The sequence below is a fragment of the Muntiacus reevesi genome, chromosome 3 (genome assembly GCF_963930625.1).
Source record: "Muntiacus reevesi chromosome 3, mMunRee1.1, whole genome shotgun sequence".
NCBI lineage: Eukaryota > Metazoa > Chordata > Mammalia > Artiodactyla > Cervidae > Muntiacus > Muntiacus reevesi.
In genome coordinates, this window is record NC_089251.1 from 164,198,921 (window position 1) to 164,210,964 (window position 12,044).

At 41.8% G+C, this 12,044-nt stretch overlaps 1 protein-coding gene across 2 annotated transcripts in view; it reads right to left on the reverse strand.

The window, feature by feature from the left end:
- The window catches only part of FNDC1 (fibronectin type III domain containing 1), a 111,452-nt gene that overhangs the window by 28,230 nt on the left and 71,178 nt on the right, over positions 1 to 12,044 (reverse strand). For both annotated transcript variants that reach the window (XM_065931031.1, XM_065931030.1), the window contains exons 12-14: positions 9,494 to 9,594; positions 7,486 to 7,597; positions 6,188 to 6,601 (exon numbers count right to left, since the gene is read on the reverse strand). In XM_065931031.1, coding sequence (XP_065787103.1) covers positions 6,188 to 6,601; positions 7,486 to 7,597; positions 9,494 to 9,594 — 627 coding nt within the window. The remainder of the gene's footprint in view (positions 1 to 6,187; positions 6,602 to 7,485; positions 7,598 to 9,493; positions 9,595 to 12,044) is intronic.

The following is a 12,044-nucleotide window of genomic DNA, read 5'->3' on the forward strand; positions in this document are numbered from 1 at the left end:
TTCATCAACCTGCTTCCACTGTTTAAAACTTGGATGAACCCATCTTTTGCTTGTAAACCTTCAGGCGCTTTATTAGAATCATCATTCTGCAGCATAATGAAGGGAGAATAGAACTAGAAAAGTATATAAACCTCCTTCACTAAAAAATTACAAGCACCAATTTTGAATTTTGTTTATGGTTAGGAAATAACTGATCATTCCCCTGAAATATTCCAATAGAATCCAATAGAATTCCAATAGAATTAGGCTTTTTTAAGCCTACTTCGAATCACTTCATGAATGTGATGCTGCCAGAACAGCTCCAGCAGCAGAGGACATCGGCGACCTCGCCTCGCCTGTCTGGCCCCTCTGGATCGTAGTGAAAAGCACTGTAGACACCTGAGGCCCATGAGATGTATGGGCCTCCTCACCATGGAGGTGGTGATGCTGGGTGTGTTCTGACGTGGCCAGCAAATGTCATCAAAGAGAGGTTGTAAAAGATCCACCCGTCAAGATGGGCATTTTGGGAAAAACGGTTAGACAAGATTTTTTTTTTCCAGTTCATTCCAATGTCAATATGCCTGGATCCAAGAGGAATTACTTCTGGGCTGGTTTAAATCAGTTTTCGAGTTCACGCCACCTAACGTTTGGGGTTATCTTGCTGTTGTTTTCCATGACACCATTTTCTTTCCCTTGTCTATTAACTTTCAAGAACGTAGTCTTCTTGTGGCTTATTATCAGCTCAAATTCATTTCATTTCATTATTATTTTTCGTCAGGTCAAAATGAATGAATTGTACAACTTTTGCAGCCCAGACTGAATGAGAAAGAGGGCAAGTCTAGGGCCTCCTCTATGGCTTCCTGATACTACGTACAATTCCTTAAGGAGTTGAAGCACTCCGGTCCAGCACCAGACCACAGAAACCATGCCTTTCACCTGCGAACCTGGATCACTTCTTGAGACGAGTGACCGTTGAGTCTTCTGGCAAAACTAAACATCTTACTGAGTGATTTAGTGCTCCTTTTTTTTGTTTTAAAACCAAATAAAGTCAGAGATAATTTTCCTGAAATAGCACCATCTTGATTCCAAGTCAAAGAAACTTCCAGATGTAATGAAACAGATTTACTTTTTTCATTTTTGAAAAGCTGACCCTCAGAATTTGCCCCACCTGGATGCCAATTTGGAGTATCTGGAGCTGCATATAACTGAATGTTTTTAAGTCAAACCAAAATCGATGTCAAAAGCTTCCATCTCTTCAAATAAAAGTAGCAGCCAGCCACCAGCCATGTGGTACAGTTTATATATGTATATTTTTTGAGTAGCTTTATCCAAACAGTCATGACATAAAAAAAAGAGAGAGACAGAGTGCAAAATGTTTGGGTCTTAGTTCCAGAGATTTAAAAAAAAAAAAAAACTGTTAAAGTAGATTTCTCATTAAAAGTTTGGAGAAAAGGTAAATTACAGTCACTTGAAACCCAAGGATATTTGCAGATGATTTGGTTGGTCCAGCTCAAGTGAACTTTCAGTTATTCTCTTTGTATTTTCTGTCTTGCGAGTGAGCTGTGACAGGAGGGAACTGTTTTCCATAATGACTGATGTTCTTCTAAAACATGCCCCAAGGTCATGTTACAAATTGTTGAAGATGTTCAGCTGGCGTATAACATTTCCAAACACACATGATACCATCAGATCCGCTGTCAAAATGGAACCTGCAAAAAAAGGATCACTGGTAAAAAAAGACTTCTCAAAAGACTTTCTAACTTCTCTGTTAGAAAACGGAGCATGCCTATGGCTCAGGATATGGTTTAGATATCCAAAGATGCATAACTGGGTACCACAGGAATCTGAGATGAAACAGAGGATGCTCTCTCTACTGCAAGGATTTTTATTACTTAATAGACGAGTCACAGCAAGCAAAAAATTGTGCATGCATGTGTGTGTGTGTGTGTGTGTGTGTAAAGAGAGAAAAGGTGTCAATACACTGGAAACAAACATATAATATGCATTTATGCATATAGGAATATGTGTAACTATGGTATCTAGAAAAAAATGCTTAAATTACTGAATAATTTAATGACACAAGGTTACTCCCAGAACACTGTTAAAGCAGCATTTTCAAGGAAAAGAGGGGACTATAAAACCAGGAGAGCCAAGATTAAGATATTTGAAAAGATGATTTTTAAAATTGGAGGACTAGAAACCTAAATGCTCATTGACAGAGGAATGGATAAAAAAGATGTGATATATATATAAATCATCATATATATATATAAAACAGAATATTACTCAGGCATTAAAAAGAATGAAATCCTGCAGTTTGCAGCAACATCAATAAACCTGGAAAGTGTCATATCCAGTGAAGTAAGTCAGACAGAGAAGGAAAAACATTGTATGACATCCTTTATATGTGGGATCTAAAAAGAAATGATACAGATGAACTTACAAATGATTCAAAGGCAAATGAACTCATGGTTGCCGGGGGGTGGGGGGTGAGGGTGGGAAGGGAAGGGATAGTCAGGGAGTTTGGGACGGTCATGTACACACTGCTATAGTTATTAATACAACGGATAACCAGCAAGGACTTACTGTAGAGCACAGGGAACTCTGCTCAACGTTATGTGCCAGCCTGCATGGGAGGGGGTTTTGGGGGAGTATGGATACATGTACAAGTATGGCTGAGTCCCTTCACTGATCGCCTGAAATTACCACAGCATTGTTAACTGGCTCTACTCCAATATAAAACAAAAGTCGAAAAAAAAAATTGGAGGTCTAGAAACAAAATGTTAGGACTTTGCCAACGCAAGGTAATGACAAATGGTTGCCTAGCTGGGGGCTGAGGAGGGGAGTCTCAGAAGGGCAGGTATTCTCACAGTGATCACAGCAGAGGGTCTGAGTCAGCATCCTTACAACAACAATTTCGGGTGACTAGGCTGCAAAGCGCCATGGCCAAAATGCACCTGGTAAAAAGCACACGTGTGTACACACGGAACCCCAGAGCCTGTGAGTGTACACTGTGGACTGAACTACAGGGGTGATGGTACACACGGGGAATTGGCCCAGAAGCCCCTGCGAATACCAAAACCCATGGATGCCTAAGTTCCTCCTATAAAACAGTGTAGTACAAGGAATCCAAGCTACAATGGCTAGAATGAAAAAAACAGATAATAACAAGTGCTGGTGAAGATGGAGAGAAGCTGGATGGCTCATACATTTCTGGCGGGGAATGAAAATAGTGCAGCTGCTGTGGACAACGATTTGGCGCTTCCTCGAAAAGTTAAACATAAATCAAATATTGTATATTAACACATATATATGAGATCTAGAAAAATGGTACTGATGAACCTACTTGCAGAACAGAAATAGAGACAAAGACATAGAGAACAGACTTACAGACACAGTAGGGGAAGGGGAGGGTGGGATGAATTGAGAGAGTAGCATGGAAACATACACTGTCACATGCAAAACAGATAGCTCGTGGGAAGCTGCTGTATTAGACAGGGAGCTCCACTTGGCACTCTGTGACAACCGAGCAAGGCAGGATGGGGCAGGAGGTTGGGGGGAGGTTCAAAAAGGAGAGGATGTATGTATGATCCACCCTGTTGCATGGCGGAAACCAATACAGCATTGTAAAGCAATTATCCTCCCGCTAAAATTCTTTAAAAAGTAGTAGGAAGACAAGTTAAACACAGTTACCAACAAGCAAAACAACTCTACACAAGAGACTTCAAAACAGACATTTAAAAAAAAATGTGTCCACAAATGTTCACAGCAGCATTATTCATAGTAGACTAAATGGATAAAATGTGGTCTTTCCACACAGTGGAGTATTACTCAGCAATAACAGGAATGAAGTACAGATAACTTGAAAACAAACTATGCTAAGTGAAAGAAGCCAGACACAAAAGGACATATTTCACATGGGATTCCATTTACACAAAATGTCCAGAACAGACAAATAGAGAGATAGAAAGGAGATGAGCGGTTCCCACAGCTGGGAGGAGCAGGAATGGGGAGTGACTACTAATGAGTATAAGGTTTGTTCACGGGGTGATGAAAATATTCTGGGACTTGATAATGGTGAAAGTTGCACAACTCTATGAATACGCTAAACTCTGTACACTTTAAAAGGGTGAACTTTATGGCATGTGATTTTTATGTCAAGAAAGCTATTATTAAAGATGTTTTTCATAAATAGAAACAACTATGATTAGAAATAATATTAGGAAGAAAATATTTAATGAAATTGTTAGTGGAGAGCAGAAATGAAAAAGGAAAGTAAGCTATAGTGAAGTATTTTTAAATAATAAATTATGGACATGTAATTAAGATACAGTGCTCTCCCCAAACTTAACTTTTTCCAAGACTTTGTCCTTATTTTCAAAATGCTATCTAGAGGGAAACTATTACTAACCTTAGACACTAATTTGGCTTAGGCTAGGCTATCAGACAAATGCACAGAAGTAAAAACATATACATCTCTATCATGATTTGCAAAGAAAAGAAGAAAGAAAAATATCAGGAATCTGACTTTAATGGCAGCTAAAAGTCCAAAATTACAAAGTAAATGAAAAGAACATGAAAAGAAATGAAAAGACCTACATAAAAATAGAAGAAAAATTAAAATATTAATAATAATAGTAGTAGTAATTAGAAGCAAATCCAAACAGCAACTCTTCTGTTCATAACCTATTAGTGAAGAACATACCTCAATTAAATAATAGCCACACCAATGTATGCTGAAGAAGCCAAGGAAAGCACAAGACACTTTCATCCCAGAAACCCAAAGGTTAATTCAAATTTGTACTCACTTTTAATTGGTGGTGTGAGAATTTTCTTCCCCATCGCCCTCTTCTTCAGTATGTTCCTGTTCTTTGGGGTGAATTTTTCAGATACGTCAGATGTTCCTGTTCATTTGGAACTTTTTCATGGAAAGACTAACTTCAAGCAGAATTCTCAACTTGGAGACAGCATTCACGTTCAGAGTGATTAGGTTTGAATGATGGTGCGCTACAAATTCAGGGAACGCGTGTGATTCCTGAAATGAAGGGTCTTCACTCTGCATTAGCTTAAAAAGACAGAAGCTTTACAGCCTGCAGGGCAATTCATTTCAGCCTGAGGGGAAGGAGATGAACTTGCCTTCTGGAGCCTGAGGCAAATACAGATGACCTTCCCCCAAGCAGCGCGAACAAGGACAAGTAGAAAAGATGATAGCATCTCGGCTCCACCGTGACTTGGCCCAAAGTGTCCCCAGGTTCTGTTCTTTAGGGGAGCAGTGGAGGGGTGTTCTGTTCTCTAGGGGAGCAGTGGAGGGGTGTTCTCAGTAAGAAGACCCAGCAGGGACACGGGACAGCTGGGACCAGGTGTCCCAGATCGGGAAAGGGCTCAGTCGCAGCCAGTGGACAGACCTGCTCCCGTGAGAGCCAAGTCATGTAAGCATAAGCATTTTTCAAAGGGAAAGAAGTGAAAGTGTTAGTCGTCCAGTCATGTTTGACTCTTCGCAATCCCATGGACTGTAGCCCACCAGGCTCCTCTGTCCATGGAATTCTCCAGGCAAGAATACTGGAGTGGGTTGCCATTTCCGTCTCCAGGGGATCTTCCTGACCCAGGGATCAAACCCAGGTCTCCTGCACTTCAGGCAGATTCTTTACCGTCTGAGGGATTGCTGTTCAAACATGCTTGGGAAATACTACTATTCTTGGAAATTCACAATGAGACTGTTCAGTGGTGAGTCCAACAGTCAGAAATTCCTTTGTCTGAATCACATAGCTAATCACAGAACCTTTTCTCTAAATTATTATTATAACAAGTACTAATCTACTAGTGGAAATGGCAACCCACTCCAGTATTCTTGCCTGGGGAATCCTGTGGACAGAGGAGCCCGGTGGCTACAGACCACAGGGTCACAAAGAGTCGGACATGACTGAAGCAACTTGGCATGCATGCACGATCTACGACATCCAGTGGAATACGCTTTGGGAAACGCTGGTCCAAATCAACAATGTCTCATGTTTCAGACAAATTTTTGACTCGGGTGGGGACAAGGGTTGCCAGATAAAACAGAGGAAGCCCACTTAGATCTGAAGTTGTATGCCTCACTCACTGCATCCAGCAGGCTCTGCAACCCCCCTCTGAAACATTATTTTCGCCAGCATCATTAACAAGGTATAATAGGAATAAAGTGAGTTATCAACAGAACGAAGACGGTTACCTTCCTCAGGGTAGCACTCCGGAACCCCACGTGAGCCCATTATGAGGTTGCCATCTTCGTCATGCCGTTCCAGGGTCCCGGGGGGACAGGTGGGGACAGGGGTTGTGGGCTCCGGGGTGGTGGTGGTGGTTGTCTGGGTCGTGGTTCGGGTGGTCGTTGAGCGAGGGGTGGTGGTGGTTGGCCGAGGGGTCGTGGTGGGCCGACGGGTCGTGGTAGGCCGACGGGTCGTGGTGGTAGGTCTCGTGGTTGTGATGGGGGCACGGGTGGTTGTTCTGATGACCTCCAAGCCCACCAGGGGCTTGCCTCCAAGACTCAAAATGGGTTTGTCCTGGGCACTGGCCAAGGGTTTGGCATGGCGCCCCTGTCCAAAGAGTGGGAGGCCGTCGGGGCTCACCACGGGAGTCCCTCCCAGATCTGAAACGAAATCAAATAAAAGCTGTGCAGCCAGGTGAAACAATCTGGGGAAGTAAAAAACAAGTGGGAAGTATCTTCTCAATGTCTTATATTTTAATCAATAAAAGGCAAAAAAATAATGAAAATGATACCAGCTGAGGTCACAGTACCTGCTACTATCCAGAAACTTCTGGGCTTTTTATATTGTCTGTTACTAGCTTATAAAAGTATACAAATACCTCAGTTTTATGCCCCATCACCTGCAATAACTCTAAGTTTCTAGGAAGGAAAGTGATTCTTTCCCCATCCTTATTCCTACCACTACAGACTAAAGTGTTACTTTGGACCAGTGGTAGCAAAGTTATTCTGCAAAGAGCCAGAGAGTAAATATTTCAAGCTTTGTGTTGCCACTATTCAACTCTGCCACTGCAGAGCAAAAAACATAGACAGTACACCAAGAAATGCATGTTTCTGTGTTCCAAGAAAACTTTGTATATGGAGAGTGAAATATGAATGTAATATAATCTTCACATGTCACAAATATTCTATGATTTTTTTGGCAATCATTTAAAAATGTAAAAGCTATTCTGAGCTGACGGGCCATACAAAAACAGGCAGCAGGCAGGGTTTGACTTTAGAAGTGGTGTTGCTGAAGTCTGCTCTGGGCTGCCCAATCCCAAGGATGAAGTCAAGAGCCACCTCCTCTAGAGGGTGGAGTCTGTAGGAAGACAGCAGGATCAGAGAAGAAGCTAAGCTCCACCCCTTCCAAGGCACCTCCTTTCCATATGGTTAATGTAACTGAACCAAGGATCCCCATTAAACATGAGGAGGAGGAGGAGGAGAGAAGTTGTTACTCTGCAGATGACTCAGGGCACTTTTGTTCCCTGAGAACCATTCTCACTTACCCACAATGGTTCGACCATCTCCTCCTAGTTTAATCCGAAGAGGATTTCCTTGTGAATCTTGTAGGTACCTTCCTTCTGCATTCAATACTAACCCACGATCAAGATCCACGACCTGAATCCATGACACAGATTAAAGGATGTGTTGAACATTTCAAAACGTTCACATTAATCCAACTACATGAATATAGGGGAATAGGAAACATTATTTTCGCCAGCATCATTAACAAGGTATAATAGGAATAAAGTACAGTCATATTTCATAATTGTTTGTCCATATAACATAAATTGTTTCAAGTTTTCTCAAATATTCAAAAGATGTTCAAAATACTTTTACCACTGAGTATGTTGTATGTCAAAAGCAGGAAATGACCTAGGTGTTCATCAATGGAGGAAAAAGATTAAATAAATCATGGCTCATCCATACAGTGAAATACTGTGCAGCCAGTGAAAAGGATTTGGAAATTCTGAATTTATCATGAGATGTCCTGATGCAGACATAGATTAAAGGACTGATTATTTTGCAAAATGAAGTATATTCACTTGTATATATAAGCTTAAAAGTGTAGAGAGAAAATTCTGGACAGATATGTCCCAAACTGTTAATAGTGGTTATTTCTGAGAAGTGATTTGGGATGCTTATTATCTTTTTATACATTTCTGAATTGCTTATATTCTTGCCATGAACATGACGGGTTTCCATTTTTCTGTGTGTTAAAAATCAAAGTTGTTATATCAAAACCAGTTTAATTTGTAATTAGCCTAATATAGCATACATGAAAAAATGTTATGTTCTAAGGAATTATGCAACTTGGACAAAAGGCATTATTATCTCTGTTAAGAAACAACTCATGTGGCGCACTAATGCTTCTCAGAATATGGTCCTGAGCCAGCTTCCCCAACCTCACCTGGAAACTTGCCAGATGTGAGAATTACCTAGTCCAAACCAAATCATATTAACAAGCCCCCAGGGATTCTGATGCCCATCAGTGTTTGAAAACCATGACTCTGAACAGTCGAGTCACTGGAGGAACCCCTGCAAGCAGGCCACTTGCTGGGTACTATCTCAGTAATTAAAATAAAACTTACATAAATAAACCCTACTTTTGAAATCTACTCCATACAGTTTCAATTCAAAATTGTTTACAATGACACTTTGCTTCTATATGTATTTTTCCTTCTATAAATTTCTGTTCCTTTGAGAAATGATAAAATGTATCTTGAGGCCACCTGTGACTGAAAATTCTTTGAAGTTCATCAATATGTTTTCCTAAATCTTACTACTATAAATGAGAAAATTTGACTGGGAATTCCACTGTGAATAATCTTTTTGATTCTTTGAAAAAATATTTTAAATCTCTGAACATTCTAAGTGTTCTGTCCATCACCCTCAACCCACCAAAAACTCCTAAACATTTACCTTAACCCCAGGAAGTTAAAGTCATTTAGCTTAAACATACATAAAGTACTAATACTTATTTTTTATTTCAGTCAAACAAGAATTGTTGGAAGATTTAAAAGGTGATCTGATAAAAACTGCCTATTTGATTTGGAGATTTTTGTTTTGGTTCAGTTGTTTTTATCCTGCTTCCTTTTACAAAGGATTTGAGATAATTTACAGAAAATATGTATTCTGTTTAGCTGAACCATAAAGAAAAAATAAAGCTAACAGGAGTGGGAAAACAGAAATTCATTGGAGAGGCTGTGCCTCAGGTTTTGTCTGACTAGTTGGCCTGAACATTTGTGTGACCTACTTAAACAGTCAAGAAGAATGGGAACAAATGCCCATGCCTGACCTAATTAGCTATGAGAAGAAAGCAAAGTAGTTCTCAGGAGAATCAAAGCCTTTTCCGAGCACTGGAAGAATCAATACAGTATAAGCATACTGACATACAAGTGGTTAAAACTAGAGAAAAAAAGACTGCTTCATTTTTCATTACACAACGCCCACCATTTTTCTCTTCCCAAACAGCATGAAAACAACAGGTATGTGTAAAGAAGTTTCCCCTACCCACTTTGTTCCTTGAGGGCCATTGATAATTCTTTGTCCGCTTGGTTTTCCGTTACTACCAGGAAGGACTCTCCCTTCTCCATTTGGTCTTCCATTATAACCTACAAGGTCCCAAACAAACAAACAAAAAATACAGAACCTGGTAAATTCAACACTCCTGGAAAGTCAGCTTCATACCACCCTGTAAGTAGTAACATACCATTTCAAACAGAAACACTAAACAGAATGTTGAACCAATAGCTCAAATATATTAGCTAATGATAGACTGAAATTGTGACTTCTATGAGACAAATAAGAATGTCCGTGAAGAGTATGGTACAGTCACAGTTTTCTACACTGTTAGGGGAATGAGAGTGTTTGGCCTAAGTAAAATTTCCAGGTAAAGTTTAAGACCATAGTAGTTGTAGCTTCGGAGAAGGCAATGGCAACCCACTCCAGTACTCTTGCTTGAAAAATCCCATGGACGGAGGAGCCTGGTAGGCTGCAGTCCATGGGGTCTGGAAGAGTCGGACGTGACTGAGCGACTTCACTTTCACTTTTCACTTTCATGCACTGGAGAAGGAAATGGCAACCCACTCCAGTGTTTTTGCCTGGAGAATCCCAGGGACGGGGGAGCCTGGTGGGCTGCCGTCTATGGGGACGCACAGAGTCGGACACGACTGAAGCGCCTTAGCAGCAGCAGCAACAGCAGCAGTTGTAGCTTTATTTTAGCCAGCTGGAAGGTGGAGGGAGGGAGAGTTGGAAGGACAGGGAAAATTCTCTCTGACATCTATGAGATACCGTGCTGCTCTCCTCCGCAGATTACACTAAACACAACCATTGTCTCTAGCTGACTCGGGTCTAGATCATCCATCGCCGAGTATAAACGCACAGTCCTGACTCAAAGCTTGCTGACTTCAGTGGGGCCACAGAAGGATATGCTCAGAGAGGAAGTAGCAGGCCCTTTGTTGCTATCCGACTGTTGCTTGCACCTGCCCTCTCTCTTCACCTCCTGCTCTTTCTGATCACCTGCAGTTTGGTTGAGGCCTCGGCTGGAAGCATCTGCTCTAGCTTGGCCCACCAGATGAAGTGCCTGGGCTTCCCGACAGCTATTTGCAGGTAAGAGACATTTCTCTCGCTCAATCAGTTAATGAAAATTAAGAATCTATTGACTTTTTTACTACGTACAAGGGAATGTGACTTTTACATCTATTATTGGGGTGTTCAGTTCAGTTGCTCAGTCATGTCCGACTCTTTGCGACCCCGTGAATTGCAGCATGCCAGGCCTCCCTGTCCGTCACCAACTCCCAGAGTTTACTCAAACTCAAGTCCATTGAGTCAGTGAGGCCATCCAGCCATCTCATCCTCTGTTATCCCCTTCTCTTCCTGCCCCCAACCCCTCCCAGCATCAGGGTCTTTTCCAATGAGTCAACTCTTTGCATGAGGTGGTCAAAGTATTGGAGTTTCAGCTTCAGCATCAGTCCTTCCAATGAACACCCAGGACTGATCTCCTTTAGGATGGACTGGTTGGATCTCCTTGCAGTCCAAGGGACTCTCAAGAGTCTTCTCCAACACCACAGTTCAAAAAGGTTTGCATAAAACAGTCTGTTTTAATGGAAAACTGACCTCCTAGTCGGGGCACTGTTCTAGGGCTTTACATTGAGCTAAATTAACAGTACATTGCATGGATTAACAACTACTAATACATTTAATCAAGAATGTTCTATTATGCCCCAAATCCATGCAAGGGGAGTGCAAGGCACCACTTAATCGAATGCAGATTTTAGGTAAATACCTTGGCTCCTGCTCTGGGGTCCACATAGACTCCAGCTCACAGCTGTCTACATGCTGCCCAAAACCTAAGTCACATCAGCATGTTACTCCTCTGTGCAACCATCCTCTTTCACAGTCTTTTCTGGAGGTTTTAAACAACGGTTCAGTGATTGCAACATCTGAGCAATCCTCACCCAAGATAATATGAGTTTGTCCCAAGATACTTTTAGCTGAGAGGTTTATATGCAGAATAACCAGAACAAGTTCCACCCTCCACAGGAACTAATCCTTCCTGTGGATTCCTTAATACTCCCTGGCACAAGAACAACCTAGAACATAGGAAACTGAGTGTGGCATCATGGCTATGACTCACGTTGACACATTTAGAGCTTAAGGAACTCAAAGAAGCACGATGGGATAGTAATGTCACCCCACTCCAGGATTCTTGCCTGGAGAATCCCATGGACAGAGGAGCCTGGCAGGCCACGGTCCACCAGGCGTCAAAGAGTCGGACACGACTGAGCACGCACACACACACCTACCAGTGGGTTGTGGAGTCGGTGTCGGGATTGGAACGGCCGCTCAGCCACCTCCTAGCTGTCTGACCTCCAGCAAGCCACTCAGAGCCCTAAACCCCGGCTTCCTCATCTGAAGACCCGGAGAAGCAATGCAAATCCAGGAGTTGATTACCAGGATGAGATCGCGTTTACATCTCAAAGCTCCTAACCCAACGGTTAGACAGAGCAGATGCTCCGTAAGATAAAAGGTTCTCGGGAATTGCTATGAACCCTGCTGAAAA